General features: G+C 46.0%; 1 protein-coding gene across 3 annotated transcripts in view; it reads right to left on the bottom strand.

The window, feature by feature from the left end:
- The window catches only part of cacnb1 (calcium channel, voltage-dependent, beta 1 subunit), a 392,710-nt gene that overhangs the window by 39,246 nt on the left and 332,484 nt on the right, over positions 1–20,980 (bottom strand). For 2 of the 3 annotated variants that reach the window (XM_085966567.1, XM_085966568.1), the window contains 6 exons: positions 16,803–16,925; positions 12,096–12,229; positions 11,704–11,777; positions 5,172–5,329; positions 1,148–1,228; positions 255–313 (listed from right to left, as the gene is read on the bottom strand). In XM_085966567.1, coding sequence (XP_085822693.1) covers positions 255–313; positions 1,148–1,228; positions 5,172–5,329; positions 11,704–11,777; positions 12,096–12,229; positions 16,803–16,925 — 629 coding nt within the window. Of the gene's footprint in view, positions 1–254; positions 314–1,147; positions 1,229–5,001; positions 5,022–5,171; positions 5,330–11,703; positions 11,778–12,095; positions 12,230–16,802; positions 16,926–20,980 lie in introns of all 3 variants that reach the window. The other variant, XM_085966569.1, reaches the window with a different exon arrangement.

Raw genomic sequence — 20,980 nt, 5'->3', positions numbered from 1 at the left:
GAACCCTGGGCACTGAGGCCAATATTAATGCCCCTACCTTCAGCCCAGCTGGGATCAACTGACTTAGCATAAGCTGGGATCGAAACTGGGCCGTAGCTCTCAGTTACTCACTGACTAAACCTGCTCGTCCATCAGGAGAAGATATGCATAAAGTGAACCACCACCACCAGATGCCGCACAACCACAGATTATATATATATATTTTTTTTTACTGTGAATTGTACGGACTAACGATTGATTTCATCATTCCTTACCTTCCGTCAAACTTATGTTTCAAAAAGTCAAACAGAGCTTTCTGCATCATATCCGTCACCTACACAGAAACAGAAACAAGTGAAGCACATTTATTTTTCGCCGCAGTTGAGAGTGAGGATCCTGTTTTAGTTGGTGGAGTGAATTTTCCAAGTTAGCATTCCTCAGGCAGAGCTCCCCGTGACTAGTTTACACATTGGGAATTCAGGCATGGAGCTCAACACAGTCAATTCGTGACCTGCACGATTATCTGTCCACTAAAATTAATGGTCAGAAACTCTTATTGGCCAGCAATTCCAGATAGAAAGGAATAAAGAACTTGCATTTATATAGCGCCTTTCACAACCTCAGGGCATCCCAAAGTGCTTCACTGCCAATGAAGTACTTTTGAACTGCAGTCACTTTTGTAATGTAGGAAAGGCATCAGCCAAATTGTGCACAGCAAGATTCCACAAACAGCAGTTTAATAATGACCAGACAATCTGTTTTGGTGATGTTGGTTGAGGGATGGATAGTGGCCAGGACACCGGGGAGAACTTCCCTGCTCTTCTTCGAATAGTGCCGCGGGGTCTTTTTACATCCACCCGAGAGGGAAGACGGGAGGGGGCGGGGGTGGGGTCTCGGATTAACGTCTCATCCAAAAGACGGCACCTCCGACAGTGCAGCACTCCCTCAGTACTGAGGTACCGGCACTGGGAGTGTCAGCCTGGATTCTGCGCTCAAGTCTCAGGAGTGGGACTTGAACCTACAACCTTCTGACTCAGAAGCTGGAGTGCTACGCACCGAGCCACGTTATGTGCCTGTGCCACGCAAAGCTGTATGCCAGGAGCATGAACTCATTGAATTTGCCCGTATTTTTTGTGAAGCAGGTCCGTGTGGGAAAATTGCTGCTTACCTCATACCCTTTCAAAGACGGACCCACTAGTATGATTGGTCTCATGGATGGCACTACATCATAGGGAGGCACATTCTCTTGCTGCCCAGGGGGAAACAGAAAGCCAGGTAAAGCATCATACGAAATAAGGGCCATGTTATTCATAGAATCATACAACATAGGAGGTGGTCATTCGGCCCATTGTGCCTGTGCCAGCTCTCTGAATTAGTCCCACTTCCCTGCTCTTTCCGCATAGCTCTGCACTTTTTTCCTTAAGTATATATCCAATTCCCTTCTGAAAGTTACTATTGAATCTGCTTCCACTGCCCTTTCAGGCGGTGCATTCCAGATCATAACAACTCGCTGAGCAAAAAACTCTCTCCTCAACTCCGATTGGCTTTTTAGCCAATTATCTTAAATCGGTGTCTTCTGGTTACCGACCCTCCTGCCACTGGAAACAGTTTCTCCTTATCTACTCTAATCAAAACCCTTCATGATTTTAAACACCTCTATTAAATCTCCACCGTAACTTATCTCTAGTCTAAAGGAGAACAATCCCAGCTTCCATGCACGAGCTTGCATTCACGACCGTTATACATTTGCAATGACAGAATCGTCACGTTAAAGAGGCACCGTCTTCATCGCCAGCGAGCGAGAAGCCCCAAACAAGCAGCGCATCACTTTTGCTGAACACAAGCAGAGCCATGGTGTTTCCAAAACACGGTGAAGCATCCCAGCCAGAGTGTTTGCCAAACACAAAAAGGTTTCTCAGACCCCATTCCAAAAAGACAGTGCCACTTTAAAATGCATTACTTATTTAAAAGCTGTCTCAAGTCTCCAATACTGATAAATTGTGCTCAATAAAAAAGTCAAACTACAGCAACATTTTTATAAATATTTGTTTTAAACCAGCGTCTTATAAGTTGTTTTGAACAATGATTTCTACATTCCAATCGCACTTGCTCAGGCACCGAATATCTGTCCTGAAGAAGATGCCGAATGCAGTAGAATGAAAACAACTGGCAGATTCACTGTTGGTTTAGCCCAGTCCACCCTCTCAATTTGCTGAGTGGATATGGTCATCTGAAAATCAATGGATGATGAAAATGATCTAGGCTGTGCGTGTGTGTGTGTCTCGTGACCAAACACGAACAAGGTTAATTTCTTCAGGAGAGAGAAACAGAGTTAACGTTTCAGGTCGATGACCTTTCCAGCATTTTCTGTTTTTATTTCAGATTTCCAACATTCGCAGTACTTTGCTTTTGTATTAGTGAAAGGTCATCGACCTGAAACGTTAACTCTGTTTCTCTCTCCACAGATGCTGCCTGACCTGCTGAGTGTTTCCAGCAATTTTCTCCTTCTATTTCAGATTTCCAGCATCTGCAGTATTTTGCTTCTGTCATTTCTTCAGGGCTCACGTTTTATGGAAGTGTCTCTTCATACTCTATTTTAACGAAGACAGGAATTTTGTACGAATGCATTAACCAGCTTTCTACTAGAGGGAATTAAATCCCCATATGCGGAAATTGCCTCAACCTGTAACTAGTCTTTAGAAATGAGTCTTCAGATTTGATCAGAGTTGGCTTTGGGCCATTTGAAATTGGTGTTGACTTGTTGTGGCACTGATTGCTTGGATGCCAATTTAAGGGCACACCATTCTGTCACATGGTGAATTCATGGTCTGATCTTTTCCATCAGGGCAGGAATCTTCTGACAGATTACTCAGCTAATAGGGCAGCGTGATCCTTTCTACATCTAATGTCCACACTTTGGTATTTTCACCACACAGCGCTCAGCAGTCTTGGCCAATCTTCCTCTCCGTAGGTTATGAACACTGACCCAATTATAGTGGGCCCAGTGTGGACATCAGCTGACACAGCACAGACTGAACCCGAGACGTTCCTGGTCTGTTTGACTCAGTGCCACGCTAGACCGCACAATCGACAACTGAGCCACTGGGGAGACTGAACTGGATTCTGACTGGGGAGTTGGCGGCAACGGAGTTTATTCAGTCTCATTAAACTAAACTCACTGATGGCCAATGATCAATCACTACAATAAAAGTTGGCAGTGAATGTGGACAAAGCTACTGAAAGTTTTAGATAACAACTAAGGATGATGGCAAAGCTCTTTGACTCTATTTGACTAACTGCCTTCAACTTAATTCATTGTCAATGCGTTGTTTAGAAATTTATAAATGGCTTCAACAGCTCAAATATTCCTCCTCAAAACTTTAGGTTGACAAACCCATCAAACTCGCATCTTCTGCATACCACTGACCCATTATGGATTCTGCCCAATTCATTGACTTCCTTGAGGAAAAGTTCTTCACAAATGCTTACTGATTGCCAAGGGTAATCAAGCAAAATTCCATCCTCACATCTCCACTAGTTGGCCCTGGCCTCTGTCTCACTGCCCACCTCAGACAACTCCCTCGCTGCATTTCAGTCCTCTTGGCTCACAGGAATGATCATGCCCCAAGAAATTTGATCAGCGCTGTCTAGTCCTAGCCTTATAGATCTTTAATTCTGTTCCTTTCTAGATCCTTAACAAATAAATTAACTGAAACAGCACTGTCTGCTAATGCTGGGTGTATGTTCAACTTCAATCTTCTAAACTTTGATATCACTTTTGATTTATTAATTTAAGCCCATGTGCTGCAATTCAGTGCTTACAGCCCAAGTTAAATAGCCTGCTTACATCTACATCGAAACGTTTTAGCATTTTACAAACCAGTAACATGCCCTTTTTAACTTTTCTATCCACATTAAGCTGTTATGTATCAAGTTATACGAGCTCTAAATCTCTTCCTATGGCTCAGCCCCAGTTCTTTGGCTATGTGTGTTGCCTCTCTCACCAATGCATCAGTGAACACTTAGAAAGCTGGGAGATTACGAGCAGTTTACAATCCACATGGTCAGATTGCTTTCAGCTGTCTTGTGCTTTATGCTGTTATCTGAAACTCCCAGTTAGCATTGAACTTTTCTATTATTTCTGCTCTCTGGCCCCGATTTTAACCCCAGGTGGATTCCCCGCTCAGGCAGGAGTTAAAATTACAGACGGGTCTCGGTGTCATCGGGCCACAACATGCAAATGTAAAGAAGGACTCTGTTGGCTCCTGGCACGTGTCCTTGCCGACTGCTCAGGACAGCAGGTTAAAATCGCAGATGTTTGATCATGGCGGCTTTCGGACAGGTAAGAGCCAGGGCGATTTGAACTGCCCACCCGCCAGGTTTCTGCTGAGTGAGTAGGGTTAAAATCGCCCCAGATTTCTACATAATATTAAAAATCTGGCGCAGGTTGTGGAATTCCTGTTTATAAACCTTCCTTCCTGTTGTCATGATTATTGGTCGCACTTTTGTGTCAACGTTCACCATTGTAAAATCCTATGTCAACATTCCCCATTCTACTTTGGTATGTCAACTGTCACAATAGAGATGCAGACTCTGGCCACTCGGTGGCTCTCTGTCCAAGATTCTGAAGTCCCTCTTTCAACTCCATTCCCATCTTGTATATTAAAGCAACCTTATTCATCAATGCCACAGGCAATTTACTCATATAAATAATAGTGACTTCATTTTTTTATTTTAATCTCACACATCTTTAAGTAATTCTCACCATGCTATGCAGTGCTCTTTGCGACAGAAGCAAACGCAAGTTATTCCTCTCTGACATAAGCAAACAATGGGTATTGATCACATGACTGGTCGAAGGATACAACAAGTATGTATCTTTTAACGGTTGTTGTTTCTTCTATATCTAACAGGTTTCAATTTCTGGAGTATGGTGTGTCACATGGTACAGCTGCCTTCCCAGTCTGACTCTACAACCTGCTGGCTTAACATGAAATACAGAAATCATAAAAACAGACTTACCGATTTCTGCTTCTGCTTTGCTGCTCATGTGCGCGTGGAAAGATAGCCCAAGAAAAAAATAACAAGGCATGCATGTTATTGACAAGTCTCAGAGACATGTAAGCAGCAGACTGAATGGGATGTGTGCTAGTTCGTGCATCAGGCAGCTGTGTGCACTGACAAGGCGTTACCTTCTTAAAAAATGGGATTCGTTTCGCATTGGGCGGGGGAGTCGTTACACTGCTAACGCTTGTTTTAGGGGACCGATGATCTGTTTGGGAATCGCTCTCTTCTGCATCTAAGTCAATGGCATCTACATCAAAAGCTAAATTAGACAAGTCCGCATTTCCTGGTAAAGGGGAAGAAGCAAAGGGTTGAAATGTAACCAAGGCTGAGAAATATAAGGAAATATAATCAACAGCAGCTTCAAACAGAATGGAAAAGCAGCAACAACACCAAAGCAGTAGTTACACTGTTCAGCTGTGACTAAATAGTCCAGACTTTATTTTTAATTTATAAATTTTAGCAAATATTGCACTCATCAATGTGAGGTATAAGCATGCTGGAGAATGGAACACTTTTGTTAACCTTTGTGAGAATGAAGCACTCCCCAAGTCAGGTTAGGTGCAGAATAAAGCTCCCTCTACTCTGCCCAACAATATACCTCAGCCGCAACCTCAGAAGGGCAATTCTCTACTGCAACAGTCTAAATTTTTCCATTTCCCATACCAGCCATCTCTTTGGCCTCCCAGATTCAGCTTGGCAAGTTACCTCCAATCCGCGCAAACTTGTGCGGTGGGCCAAGTCTCACCAGGAGCTGGGTTACGACCTCCTCAATGTATTTTGTGTAGCACCTTTACAACCAGCAGATAAATGGCACCATCGGAACGGTGCTGCATTCAAATTAGCCAAGATTTTTTGGAGGTGGGAAAGGGGAGAGAGAGAGAGAGAGGGAGTGAGCATCACCTTTCTGAATTAGATGATATAAAGACTAGATTACTTGAAGGCCTGGTTTCCATACAGACGTTTGCCAATGGGAGAGAAGGTAAGTGAACCTTTGGATATCTCTATGATGTTCTTCTGTGCATGGCCGGCACCTCACTAGCAAGTGACCCCTGCTGGAGAATGTACAGATGCAAGGTATGGACAGGATCCGACCCAGCAGTGACGCCTCCCATGCTCAAACAGCCTGCTATCACTGGCTGTCTAGCATTACTTGTAATGGACTGCCATTTTGATGAAGCTACCGGAGGACTGCCTGTGCCAGTGAAACTACATGTGGCATGAATCAGCGACTTCAGGGGAGGAAGGGAGATAAATGGGGCGGGGGGGGAGGGGACAGGGGAAAAATAGAAAACAACATTTTAAAACTACCTAAAACCACGGTGGAGGGTGGAAGAAGCACATTTTTAAATAAAAATCTCGATTCCCCCAAATATTAAAAATATTTGATGCGCTTACAATATTCTGAGGCCGACTTTCTCGCACCTTGTTACTGCTCTCATTCTGTAAGTGGTTGTATTACTAACACAACTGAATATAGTGGTGCAACAGCCCAGATAACTGAAGAAAAACTAACAAAATAAAACACCTGACTGTCTGCTCCTCTCTGTAATTCACTTCCTCGATTCACCCAAGTTTTGCCGCCTTTGCTTAAGTTCAAATCCAGACCGGAGCAGCACAGGGACATGGCAGGGGAGTGGGATGCCAGCTTGAGCTCAGGTATTTGCTTTGCTGCTTAATAGCAATGATAATTATGGAGTTCACATCACCGGACACAGAAAAACAATGCACGTCCATTAAAACCAAAACATTGGATATTAGATTAAGATTTAAAAAAATGCTTGATAGCCCGCCGAAAAACTCAATTGTCCAGTTTAGAAAAAGACAGGTAAAAATAGAAAGACGTGCATTTATATAGCACCTTCCATGACCTCAGGACGTCTCAAAGTGCTTTACAGCCAATGAAGTACTTTTCTGAAGTACAGTCACTGTTGTAATGTGGGAAATGTAGCAGCCAATTTGTGCACAGCAAGTTCCCACAAACAGCAATATGACAATGACCAGATAATCTGGGTTTTTTTTTTTAAGTGATGTTGATTAAGGGATAAATATAGGCCAGGACACCGGGGATAACTCTCCTGCTCTTCTTCAAAATAGTGCCATGGGATCTTTTATGTCCACCCGAGAGAGCAGACATCTCATCCGAAAGATGGCACCTCCGACAGTGCAGCACTCGTACCTAGATTTTTGTGCTCAAGTCCCTGGAGTGGGACTTGAACCCACAACCTTCTGACTTAGAGGCAAGGATGCTACCAACTGAGCTACAGCTGACACGGAAGGTAACCTCCCTAGATCTAACTAGTCCATCAGAAATATATTTGAATCATCGTTATCATTGCACCTTGTTGATAATGAATAATATTGGGCATTAATAGTTCCAGGAACGCACAAGTACTGGACGCTACTTCTTAAGTTAATTCTTTGTTTGAATTCTCCCATTGCCCATTTTTAAATCGAGTCTTCACTCATCCTAGACTCTCACCTCCATCCATTCCGTCTCCTTCTACAAGGAGAGCAAATGGACCACAGTCTTAGACTTCCAATGCTGCCAAACTCAACCAATAAGAGGCTTGCTTGTAACCCATTATTCACCATATATATCAATGACTTGGATGAAGGAATAGAGAGTTGTATATCCAAGTTTGCAGGTGACACTAAGTTAGGAGGCTCAGTAAGCTGTGAAAATGGGAGCAGGAAGTTACAAAGACACGTAGACAAATTAAGAGAGTGGGCAAATGGAGTTCAATGCAGGGAAGTGTGAGGTCATCCACTTTGGATTCAAGAAAGACAAATCAGAATATTTCTTAAGGGTGAGCGACTAGGAGCTGTGGAGGAGCAAAAGGATTTGGGTGTACAGATACACAAATCAGTAAAAAATTAGTGCACAGGTAATCAAAAAGAAAAATTGGCAGCAGGAGAAGCAACAAACGCAATTCAAGGAGTATTTCAGCAACATTATAGAATAATCATCACAAATAAATAGACAAACATGATAATCAGAATCAACCAGAGAGCTACTGTCTAATTACATGCGGTTAGGGAAAGGGTTAACAATGAACATTATGTAGAGAAGACTAACCAAAAAAATATTAATTTCATTCATTAATGTCCAGAATTTATTTTGGCATTCACAACATCAGCAGTTTGGATATCTGGGGTTGGCGGGGGGGGGAGGGGAGGGGATTTTGACACCCTCCCCACGTCTCCCCCGTCTCCACACCACCCAGCGGAAACCAAACGGGGGACAGTTAAAATGGAGCAGGATACTTACGCACCGATCCCCACCCCACCCCCCCTTGTCCTCTCAGCCTCGATCCTGCCGACTGCGGTTCAGGCTCCGATCACATCATCGGGATCCGACTGCAGTCTTAACCTCAGGTCTTGGCAAGGAAGCCCTGATGGGATCGCTGCCAGGACAAACCCCTCAGGAAGTGAACCAAGAGCCAGAAGAGGCCGAGAAAAGTAAGTTATTTTAAAGTTTTTGTAGTTTCCTTGTGGGCCCAGGAGGTGCAAGACGAGCCGCACACAAGGAAACCTTGGGGTTCCCCTGCCCCGGGCTTCCTTCTCCCTCCCCCGACCATGATCCCCTCCTGATCACGTACCTTAGTGACGCGGACTGTTCCTCTAGTCCCTGGCCGTGGCCTCCTGTTGCCCGATTTGAACCGCCGGGCAGCCGCTTTCTAATGACTTCACAGTTATTTTGGTCGGGAAGACATTCAGCGGCATGTTAACAGGGCCTGGCCATTATAAACCAAGCTGGGCCTCACCGCTGCTGCTCCCGGGTAGACCGGCTGCTCGCTAAGCCTCACTCCCACCCGGGAATTAAAATCGAGGCCTGGTCTCGGACCTCTCAATTGATACCAAAAACTGTGGTCAAGAAATGGTTAACAGGGACACACTGGAATGTGAGATGTGAGGCCAGAGAATCTATCAAACTAATAAATGAAGATATTAAATCAATACAAGGGTGGTGCCATCATGTTGGGGACCTTTCAGACAGACTAGATTCTTGCAACAGTCAGGCAAAACTCTGAGGGGGAAAAATTCAGTGTCGGCCATTTTGGGGCGCTAATATCGGCCGGGCGCAAAGTTTAGCGCCCGGCACTAATTATCGCCTCCGACTGCAAAATTCGCCTCTATCGCCCCCTGGAGATGATTTCAGCGCTAAATCAGGCGCTACACACCTCTCTTAAGGCGCAAACGTCGGGGAGCAAGGCGCTACCTCAGAACGCTACCGATGCTCAGATGATGTCAGTTACCATGGAAGCCAGACAGACTGGCGCCGTCCAGTTCTTAAAGGGGAGGGGCCATCTTGCTGACCAGTCACACCCTGCTCATTGCAGCCTTGCATCTCGGCCTGGAGAGACCTCAAAAGCAATTGTGTTGGAAGCACTAATGGATAGGCCCAGGGAAAGAGCTCGGCGCTTAGGAACCTCAAAAGTGGTGCTGAGGGCCAAAACTCCTTAGGACAGCATTAAAACCAAACATTTTGCTGACAAGAAAAGGCAGGAAGCGCCCGCCTTTAAACAGCGCTCCCCCAGCCACTTCCCGACTTGAAAACGTTCCTCATTACCTGTTGTTCCTAGCGGCAGGCGCTAAGGCAGGGGGCGCAACTCAATATCCAGTCCGGGGCACTACCGGGGCGCTGCACGCTTGACTGATGTCACGATCTGCAGGCGCAGGAGATCATGGCGGTAGTGTTTAGCGCCGCCGCAAAAATGACCGGTCAATTTTGCGAGTGGTGCTAAAATTGCCGCGTAAGTTCCTAGCGCCTCGTTAGCGCCCCCTGGAGGTGCTAACGAGAAGCGCTAACCAACCAAATTCTTCCCCCTGAATGTTTCTACTCTGCAAGGTTCATGGTTTGATTCAGACATCTTACCTTGCTACTAGAATATGTGAAAGACAGATCAAGTTGGGAGCAAACATAAGATATTTTTAATGCTTTACTTAGTTAGCTTTCCACTGATTCTCCCCTTGCAGGTTACTCACCCCCATTCATTGTCTTCTAGCTAGTATGTCCTGAATTTGTCAACTTTGGTTAGCAGGCATTGAGAAGAGTAGATCTCAGACTTGCCAACACCTGCTGTAAAAGCCATCCTGTGATTGGCTTCAAAGACACACAACCAATATCACCCGTGACTGGTTAAAAGTTGGCATGATCGCGATAAGTCCCACTGGTAAGATTGGTGGCTGTTGGTGATATTAGCCGACACTGCTTACTGTGTTCATAGGACATCCTACCGTCCACGAGTGTTAACCTGCTTATTTTAAATCTCATAATGCCCACTAATATTCCAAAATGTGATTTTGTTGCACCTTTTGTGTTTTGTTAGGGTCACTTTTCCCCACCCCCAACCCCCTGGGTACCTAAAATGGAACACCACTGGGCTAGTCTTCCGTCCACCAGGCAGGCTCACCAAGAACTGCCAATACTCACCAATCTGAAGCTTGGCCATTCTAATGCCAACCAGCCTGGGTCTACTGCTTGTGCTACCGGACAATATGTCAATGAGATTCTTAGCAAGGGTGGTGCCATTATATTGGGGTCTTTTCAGAAAGACTTAGGTTCCTGCAACTGTCAGCCAAAATGCCACTATATTGGTTGCTGTAGCGATGATGTTGTTAGAGCAGAAACTATGGGGTAAAAATTGGGTAGCGCCCAACTTTCGCCGGGGCGTTAAAATAAGTTAGCGCCCCCACGGCCGGTTTTCCCAGGTAGCGCCCAGAGAGGGAGAAGGGGCGTTACTGGAAGCGCCCCGCGTCCCTCTTGGGGCGCTGCGAGCCAATATCGCGGCGCTACGTGCCGCGGGTCTGCAGGCCTTCCTCCCCTTATTAAAGGGGAGGGGCCTGGCGTAGCGCGTCCCGGCGCCCAGCAGGGCCCCCAGGGATCGGGAGTGCCGGCAAACGACCCCTCTTAGGACGCTAACAGGAGGCGCAAAACTGAATTTAACCCCCTAAATCTACTGCAGCTCCAAACGTTAACTCTGTTTCTCTCTCCATGGATGCTGCCTGGTCTGCATTTTCTGTTGTTATTTCAGATTTCCAGCATCCGCAGTATTTTGCTATTGTATTAGCAATCTGGTTGTTGCCTATTCATCTTATTTTTAGTCAAAGGCACCCAGAAACAAATCATGTGTCGTGGTGGATGTGTTGGGTAGAGGAGGGGGAATGTTTTCTCCCTCTGAGGGGTGGAGGGAGTAGGCCAGACTTGCACAGTAGAGACAGAAAATGTCAGAAATGCACAGCAGGCTCTTTATCAGCCTCTGAAAAAAGAAACTAGAACGTTTTAGACAGAGGCTCTTCATTAAACTTAATTCCGACAAAAGGTCTCTGCTCTAAACATTCATCTATTTTTTTTTCTTTTCGGGGACTGTTGGACCCACTTTGCGTTTCCAGCATTTTCTGTTTTATTTTAGTATCCCAGCAGTTACAGTTTTTTTAATTCCTTTTTTTTCCCCTCTTGAATAATGTGCGGATGGAGGAATATGTTGTATTTTTGCTTGATTGGGGAATCAGGAACCTTTCCTCAGGAATCTAAATGAGTGGGGTAGCGACCATGACACATGGTCAATGGAAGAAGCAGCCTTGACGAACCGCAGGGTCTTTTGACTATTCACCCGCTCTTGCCTTGTTTTTTTCAGAGAGATATTCGGCACTTACCGGTTGCAGGAGGTGTGGGTCTTCTGGTTCCAGTTACATCTCCTAAACTAGAACTGGAGTTTCCACCTGATTTGCTAAAATAAAATTTGGAAGAAAAAAATAAATCAGTAAGATTAATAAATTATGTTTGCAAAGTAAAGACAGGAATTTTTCCAATGTAAAGCTACCAGCTGGTCCCGTAACTCCACCCCACCTGACCTGAAGGTGCAGCCTGGTGCAACTTGAATCCCTGATCCAAGCAAAATCCCTATCCCAACCCAAGGGTGCAGCCCAGTGCCAAGAAAATATCCGAGCCAGAGTTGCAGCCGAGCAACAACTGGCTCTGAAGGCAGTTTATGGATAATTGTGAATGCAGATAAGGGGGAGGGTGGATAATCGAGGCTTTGCTCTACCTTGAAAGTCTTCCTTGCCTCATCTTCTGCTCCTGTTGTAGTCTGATATTCTCTAACTTTACCGGGCTTGGAATGAATCCGACCTCGCATCCTTCTTTCACCAGTCGCCCTATCCACCAGTCATTGTTATATTTCTGAAAGCCAAAGGAATACTTAACAATCACTATTTTTTTCTCAGTGAGATCTTGGAATAAAAATGAGCAAACTGATACCTGGCAGAATTGAGGAGAAATTAAAATGGACAGCTATAAAGAAGCGAGGGGTTCTGATAGCTTACCGAACCCGAGGAACACTATCAGAGCCCTAAGCAGCAAGCCCCTGGTGAGTAACGTACCACCTTTGGCAACAGTGAAAGCACAGGATTAGTCACCAGATGGCAAGTGTGTTTATCACTTCACCTCCTATCCTTCAGTGTTCCTTTCACTGCTGTTTCCTATCCTGTGAACTACTTCCTCATCAGTGTATTTTATTCCCTTTTAAGACTCAATTCCTCAAGCACTAAATTTGGGCGAGCAAAAAAAAACCGAAGGAGACAAGTTCAAGCACTTTCTTGTCCGATTTGCTTCTCTCAGTCCTCATAGCGTGTTGGCTGCCCCTATCCTTCTAGACAAGGCCTTAAGGAGCTGGCATTGTACCGGAATAGAATGGAAACTGGTTTTGTCAGCCGCCGGTGGTTCAGTCATTGCCCCAGCATGACAGGGCTGTGTATTTGTACGGGAGGTGCTGTTTCTATATCGTTTCTAGTTGTCTACAGATGTGGCATCACGACAGTCACAGGCCACTTTCACTGTGCAAAATGAGATTTGTATTCTCTTTATCCAATCTTGTTATCGAGAATTAGAAATAAAATGAAGCCTTAAATCATCTTTCACACAAGGCAGGTTTCGATGTGGATGGTCCTTTGGCTGATCTGATACCAACCCTCCCTCCTTCCCATTACAGCATCCAACTGATTAAGTGATTCCAGTTTCCTGTCCTCGCCTACCATTCCTGGCAACATGCTCCACCTGTTCATTAGCCTCTGTCTAAAGAAATACGTACTGACATCTGATTAAACTTGTTCTCCACAACCCTAAACCTGCGTCCTCTTGTCCAGCTGCTCTGGCATATCTGAAAGAATTGTTCCAAGTTTATTTCCTCTATCCTATTAGATAACTTACATACCTCTAAGATTCCTTCTGAGATGTTCTTTTTAAGGCTCAACCCCAGCCTATACAGTTACACAAAGAGCCAGGCACGTTTACAGTACAGGAAGCCATTTGACCTACTGTACCCGTGCTAGTGCTTTGCTAGAGCAATCCAAAACTAGCCTGACTGCCTCACCGTCTCCTCATAGCACTGCAGTTCCCACTGCTTCAAATATTATCCAATTTGCTCTTGGAAAATGCAATGGTCTCTGCCTCAATCAGTTCCTGTGGCAAAGCATTCCGTACTTCAACAACTCTCTCGGTAAAGAAATGTCTCCTAACCTCTCTCCTTACTCCCAGTGACAATTTTAAATTGAATGATCCCTCATCACCGACTCCCCAACCAGAAGAAATAGTCTTCACCCCAATCAAAATCCTTCCTAATCTTAAAGCCTCCATTAAATCTTCTCTTCAATTCTCTGTTACTGTGGAAGTAGGGGGAAAACTGAACAAGGCTGGACTAAAAACACACGGGGCACGTTATCCTCTATCTGTTACACAATCTTTGTAAGTGAGTTCAAAATTTGCTACGTATCAGGCACAATACTCATTGTAATTACAGATAGGGGAAATGTACATCAAACCACAATGGGAACGTGGAGGGTTTTTATACATAGTACTGGTCTCAGATCATAGAATCATAGAAGGGTTACAGCACAGAAGGAGGCCATTCAGCCCGTCGAGCCCGTGCCGGCTCTCTGCAAGAGCACTTCAGCTAGTCCCACTCCCCCGCCCTTTCCCCGTAGCCCTGTAAAAATGTTTCCTTCAGGTACTTATCCAATTCCCTTTTGAAAGCCACGATTGAACCTGCCTCCTTTCAGGCAGTGTATTCCAGATCCTAACCACTCGCTGAGTAAAACAGTTTACCCTCATGTCGCCTTTGGTTCTTTTGCCAATCACCTTAAATCTGTGTCCTCTGGTTCTCGACCCTTCCGCCAATGGGAACAGTTTCCCTCTATCTACTCTGTCTAGACCCCCTCATGATTTTGAACACCTCTATCAAATCTCCTCTTAACCTTCTCTGCTCTAAGGAGAACAACCCAGCTTCTCCAGTCTATCCATGTAACTGAAGGCCATCATCCCTGGAATCATTCTCATAAATCTTTTCTGCACCCTCTGTAAGGCCTTCACATCCTTCCTAAAGTGCGGTGCCCAGAATTGGACACAATACTCCAGTTGAGGCCGAACCAGTGTTTTATAAAGGTTCATCATAACTTCCTGGCTTCTGTACACTATGCCTCTATTTATGAAGCCCAAGATCCCGTATGCTTTTTTAACCGCTTTCTCAACCTGCCCTGCCACCTTCAATGATTTGTGCACATATACCCCCAGGTCTCTCTGATCATGCACCCCCTTTAGAATTGTACCCTTTAGTTTATATTGTCTCTCCTCATTCTTCCTACCAAAATGTATCACTTCGCAATTTTCTGCGTTAAATTTCATCTACCACGTGTCCGCCCACTTCACCAGCCTGTCTATGTCTTCTTGAAGCCTATCACTCTCCTCCTCACTGTTCACTATACTTCCAAGTTTTGTGCCATCTGCAAATTTTGAAATGGTACCCTGTACACCCAAGTCCAAGTCATTAATATAGATCAAGAAAAGCAGTGGTCCTAGTACCAACCCCTGGGGAACACCACTGTATACCTTCCTCCAGTCCGAAAAACAACCGTTCACCACTACTCTCTGTTTCCTGTCACTTAGCCAATTCCGTATCCATGCTGCCACTGCCCCTTTTATTTCATGGGCTTCAACCTTGCTGGCAAGCCTATTCTATGGCACCTTATCAAACGCCTTTTGGAAGTCCATGTACACCACGGCAACCACACTGCCCTCATCAACCCTCTCTGTTACCTCATCAAAAAACTCAATCAAGTCAGTTAAACACGATTTGCCCTCAACAAATCCGTGCTGGCTTTCCCTAATTAATCCACACTTGTCCAAGTGACTGTTAACTTTGTCCCTGATTATTGTTTCTAAAAGCTTCCCCATTACTGAGGTTAATCTGACTGGCCTGTAAATGCTGGGTTTATCTTTACACCCCTTTTTGAACAAGGGTGTAACATTTGCAATTCTCCAGTCCTCTGGCACCACCTCCGTATCTAAGGAGGATTGGAAGATTATGGCCAGTACCTCCGCAATTTCCTCCTTAACCTCCCTCAGCATCCTAGGATGCATCCTTCCAGTCCTGGTGACTTATGAACTTTAGACCTTTCTGGTATCTCCTCTTTATCAATTTTGATCTCATCCAGTATCTCCACTACCTCCTCTTTCACTATGAATGGTCAAGCGTGATGCTGATACTGATAGTTCCATGTTACTCTCTGTCCAAGGGCAAGGGAGGTCTGCACACTTGTGCTTGTGCGGCTCACCGAGCTCTGAATGCCAGTTATGTGCTAATTAGGAGGGAGCCACAGGGAGCACCACCTCCCTGCTCACAGCAAAAGCTTTTAAAATTTGGCTTTGAACTGGACTGCAGTTACACCGCATGAACCCCAAGAGATGCGAGTAGCAACCTGACTCAGTGGCAGCACTCTCGCCTCTGGGTTAGAAGGTTGTGGGTTCCAGCGGCACGACAGATGTCAACACCGCCCCTCAGCTGGCACTTCAGCGTGGTACTGAAGGACTGCTCTATTCTTGGAGAAGCTGTCCTTCCGATGGGACATTAAACCAATTGCCTATTGAGGTGGGCGGAAAAGACTCCGTGGGACTTTTTTTGAAGAAGAGCAGGGAATTCTCTCAGTGTCCTGGGTCAACATTCATGCCCCAACCAATACCACTAAAACAGATTAACTGATTATTCATCTCACTGCCGTTATTGGGACCATGCGGTGACGACCGTGTTTGCCTACATAAAACAGTGCCTACACTTCAAAAGTAGCTCATTGGCTGTGAAATGCTTTGGAACACTCCGAGGACAGGAGAAACTCTGTAGAAATGCAAGTTCCTTCTTTACCACCTAGAGGTACTCTCAGAATTCTTACCAGAAAGCAGTGTGTAGTCAGATTATTGACCCAGCTACTAAGTCATATTACTGGTTTTGGGTGGACACCCACTCAAAAGTTGCTTGGCATGGATGCAAATCAGGCAGCAATGTTCCTGATGTCCATCTGGGCAGAAATGCAATATCTGCTACATTTTTCAGATGCTCGTGCTCTAGGTCCCACATTAGGAAAATGGAGCAAAAAGCAAAGTTCTGGTTGGTGTGCTTCCAATATTCTCCTGAATTTGAACCAGTCAATAGTGGAGCAAATCGACTGAACTACCGCAAAAGCTGGATCTGAAACAAAGATGTCTGGCATTAGCTTCTTCCTCTACTGAAGAAGACAATTTGCATTGACGGTTTCAAAACTGAGGGCCTAGCACACATATAAATAACACACATATGCATCCAAAGCATCCTTGGACGTGTGCACGAACACAGTAGGCACCCATGCATATGTGCATGAACACGGTATGCACCCATGCATAAATGTTTGTACAGACCACAAAAATACTTTACAAAGAGCTGAGTACTTACTTCTTTGATGTGTAGAAAGTCTGTGGATTCGAAGGAAATGGCCATGCCTTGTACAGGGACATCATCATTCTGGGTGGGATTGTAGCCAACATTTGTTCGAACAGCAAATGCAACAGGCTTGGTCTAAAACAAAATAGAATACAGCTAAGGATGCTGTGGTGATGATCTGTCACCTACTCAATTAACACATAAAATGCCTTGAAAAGAGAATCAAATTCAGGGGACCGTGGCAGTTCAAGTGGCGGAGCAGTGGTTCACATCCGTGATCATATTCACTGCCGAGTTCTCTATCTTGGCTCTATTGCTGTGGGGAACTGCCAAATGGAGGCCAAGATGCAAGAGGCAGATAGTTTAGCACCAAGTTATTGGCAGTTTGCATTGTGTTCCTGCATGCACTAGCAATTGAAACTGTGCGGATTCATTGCACACAGGGGCCTAGAAATTCACTATAGCCCCATTTGGGGCGCCAGCCTCGCCAGGGCGCTAAAAGTAGCGCCCCGGAAGCATTCGCGGCCGCCCGCCGGAAATTCAGTGGTAGCGCCCCAAAGGGAAGCGCGGCGCTACTGGAGGCGCCCCGCATCCCTCTTGGGGCGCTGCGACTGAATATCGTGGCGCAATGTGCCACAGCGCCACACGCAGGCCTTTCTCCCCTACTTAAAGGGGAGGGGCCTTGTTCTGCGCGATCTGGGGCCCAGCTGGGCCCCTGAGGATGGCGAGTGCCGGCAAAAGAGCCCGGCACCGAGGAGAAGTGCCGGGCTCTTGGAACGCAGCCGGCACTCCGCGGGGGCGGGGGGGTTCAGGAGGCCGGGGACGGCGGCGCGAGGAGGTGCTGGCAGGCGGCCAGCAACAAAAATGGCCGCCCCGCACCTCTCCTTTAATTTGTGCCTCTACCGCCACAGGTCGGCCCCCCTGAACCGGTCGCACATAGCGTCTGGCGGTAAATCAGGGGGCGCATCTAAATATCGCGGTCGGGGCGTCAGCGGGGCGCTGCGCACACCAATGACATCATCGGTAGCAGCGCAGCGCTAACGGCTAGCGCCACCACTAGCGTCCCGCTGAATTTAGCGGGAGGCGTGGCCAGTGGCTTGCGACCCACTTAGCGCCCTCTTAAGGCGCTAACGGGTGGCGCAGCCCACTGAATTTCTAGGCCAGGGTCTTTAAAGCCAACAGAAAGACAAGACTCTGATCCCATCAGTTTGGGCTGAATTGAAACCCAAGTCCGTGTGATTAATGGAGAGTGCTCTAGCCAACTACGCGACCCAGCCCCCAATCGATCACAAGAGCCTTCCATCCCATTGTCTGGGTTGAATTTGAGCCCGGGTCTCAGGAGAAGGTTAATCTTCAGGACACCATGCAAAGTCCGTTACGTTAACTCTGCCAGGCACTGGTAGGAAGTTACACTGTTACAAGAACAAACCCAAAGCTAACAAATGTTTACAAAAGTCTGGTAGTCTAAAGTGTCTGCCCAACACCCAGCTCCTGGACTCACGATGACGGCGCCTGCAGCTGAGCTGTGCAAAAAGGCTCCACCTCACAAATTTAGTTGGGAGGAAAAATGCCCTTCAATCGACTTGCTCTGATATTTCCAGGATACTCGCCCTGCCACCTTCCCGTTACACCACTAGCTTTGCTTAAACGAGTCCAGTGTAATGGTTTGTAATTTATTTCTACAAGACTGCAGCCTGTCTTAAACTTTATTACAATAATATCAGCTCCCATCGCAGAGTACATCAAGTTTTTATATCAATCCCACCACTAGATGCCTCCATTCAAGTTTATACATATTACATCCAGTATCGATGGGCGCAATCTTGCCAGCCCCGGGGAGGCGGGTTTGGAGGCGGGACTGCTGGGAAAATGGCAGAATCTGGGGGCTGGGCGGGCTTAACAAGGTCAATCAAGGGAAAATAGCATGGGTTGGCCAGAAGTCAATGGAGGCGGGACTAAAACCCGACAAGCAGCAGTCCCGCCTCTAACGCGCCCCATTGACAAAATCATCCCCCTTGTCTCAACCATCCTTCCTGCCAAGCTGTTCCAGCTGTTGACGCTTTCTGTGTAAATAAATACTTCCTGGTGCTCATCTTAAACTTATTTTTCACAAGCCCTGAACACTTTTTTTTTTGCTTATGAAGGTGAGTGTTGTCACTGTAGGGGAATGGAACCCTTCCCACTTCAGGCTCTGTATCAAGCACTCCAAGGTCAGGTATAGTTCAGCTAAGTGCAGTGCAAACAGTCGCAACTAACCAAAAATCAGAAGAGCTGCCTCATCATTGGGCCTATCTGAGTGACATTGCCAATTAATACCAAATTAGGGACAGTTTTGTGGTGTAGGCCCATGCTGAGTAGGAAATGGATTGAGGCTGCCCAAAAATCATTTCACTTAGAACCTTCACAGCCGGAAGACAAAAGATGTTCATCCCATTAGTCCAGTCCCAGAGGTGAAATGCCTGTGTCTAACTGCAGTCAGTTCGTTATCTGTTCCCTCTTGTCCTGCTGCTTTCATGTATCTGAAAATATAGTTTACGACCTTTATCTTGTTAAGTATGTACTGTACACACACATGCACCTTGCTGCAGAAATCAGCAAGTGTAGAGAGGACTTTAAACTCTACTGTTAGATCTGGGAGGTCCACTTCCTGGAGTATCGGTGGAGTTTTCCCACAGTAGTCCACTGCACTCCCACCATATTTGATCTACAACAAACACTAGAGACGATATTAACCCTAGCTGCCTGGCAGAAACTGGCAGGGTAGACAGTTAAAATCGACCAGGTGACTTACCCACAGATGTCCCGACTGGCTCCTACATTCTTCCAATTTAACCTGCACTCCTGAACAGGCGGCAACAGGACCTGCCTGAAGTCAGCGGGGTCCTTCTTCAAATATGCAGATCGGGACATGATGGCATCATGGAGTCTCACAGAATGGTTACAGCACGGAAGGAGGCCATTTGGCAAGAGCACTTCAGCTAGTCCCACTCCCCCGCCCTTTCCCCGTAGCCCCGCAAATTTATTTCCTTCAGATACTTATCCAACTCCCTTTTGAAAGCCGCGATTGAATCTGCCTCCACCACCCTTTCAGGCAGTGCATTCCAGATCTTAACCACTTGCTGCGTAAAAAAGTTTTTTCTTACGTCGCCTTTGGTTCTTTTGACAATCACCTTAAATCTGTGTCCTCTGGCTCTTGACCCTTCTGCCAATGGGAACAGTTTCCCTCTAACTACTCTGTCTAGACCGCTCATGATTTTAAACACCTCTATCAAATCTCCTCTCAATCTTCTCTGCTCCAAGGAAACAACCCCAGCTTCTCCAGTCTATCAATGTTACTGAAGTCCCTCATCCCTGGAATAATTCTTGTAAATCTTTTCTGCACCCTCTCTAAGGCCTTCACATCCTTCCTAAAGTGTGGTGCCCAGAATTGGACACAGTACTCCAGTTGAGGCCGAACCAGTATTTTATACAGGTTCATCATAATTTCCACTTTTGGACTCTATACCTCTATTTATGAAGCCCAGGGTCCTGTAAGCTTTTTAACTGCTTTCTCAACCTGCCCTGCCACCTTTAACGATTTGTGCACACATACCCCCAGGTCTCTCTGTTCGTGCACCCCCTTCAGGATTGTACCATTTAGTTTATATGTCTTCTCATTCTTTCTATCAAAATGTATCACTTCACACTTTTCTGCATTAAATTTCATCTGCCACGTGTTCGCCCATTCCACCAGCCTGTCTATGTCTTCTTGAAGTCTATCACTCTCCTCCTCACTGTTCACTATACTCCCAAGTTTTGTGTCAGCTGCAAATTTAGAAATTATGCCCTGTACACCCAAGTCCAAGTCATTAATATATATCAAGAAAAGCAGTGGTCCTAGAAATGATGCCTGGGGAACAACACTGTATACCTTCCTCCAGTCCGAAAAGCTACCGTTCACCACTACTTGCTGGCCGCGATCTTACCCAAGGAGGTGCGTTGGGGCGGGACTGCTGGTTTCCGGGTTCTAGTCCCACCCCCAACGACGTCTGACGACCTGACACTATTTTCCCCTGATTGGCCTTGTTAAGTCCGCCCTGCGGGCTTGCCGGCCAATTAAGGGAAAGTGGATGTCAGATGATGTCAGTGCATGGCACTTCATCTGCCGGTTTTGTTAAAGTGACAGGCACCATAATTTTTTGACAGATGAA

This window comes from Somniosus microcephalus, chromosome 24 (assembly GCF_052327205.1).
Source record: "Somniosus microcephalus isolate GS21.2 chromosome 24, FLI_Smic_1.0, whole genome shotgun sequence".
Classification (NCBI taxonomy): Eukaryota; Metazoa; Chordata; class Chondrichthyes; order Squaliformes; family Somniosidae; genus Somniosus; species Somniosus microcephalus.
The sequence above is the reverse complement of the archived record's forward strand: the minus strand, read 5'-3'. Positions and strand labels throughout refer to the sequence as shown.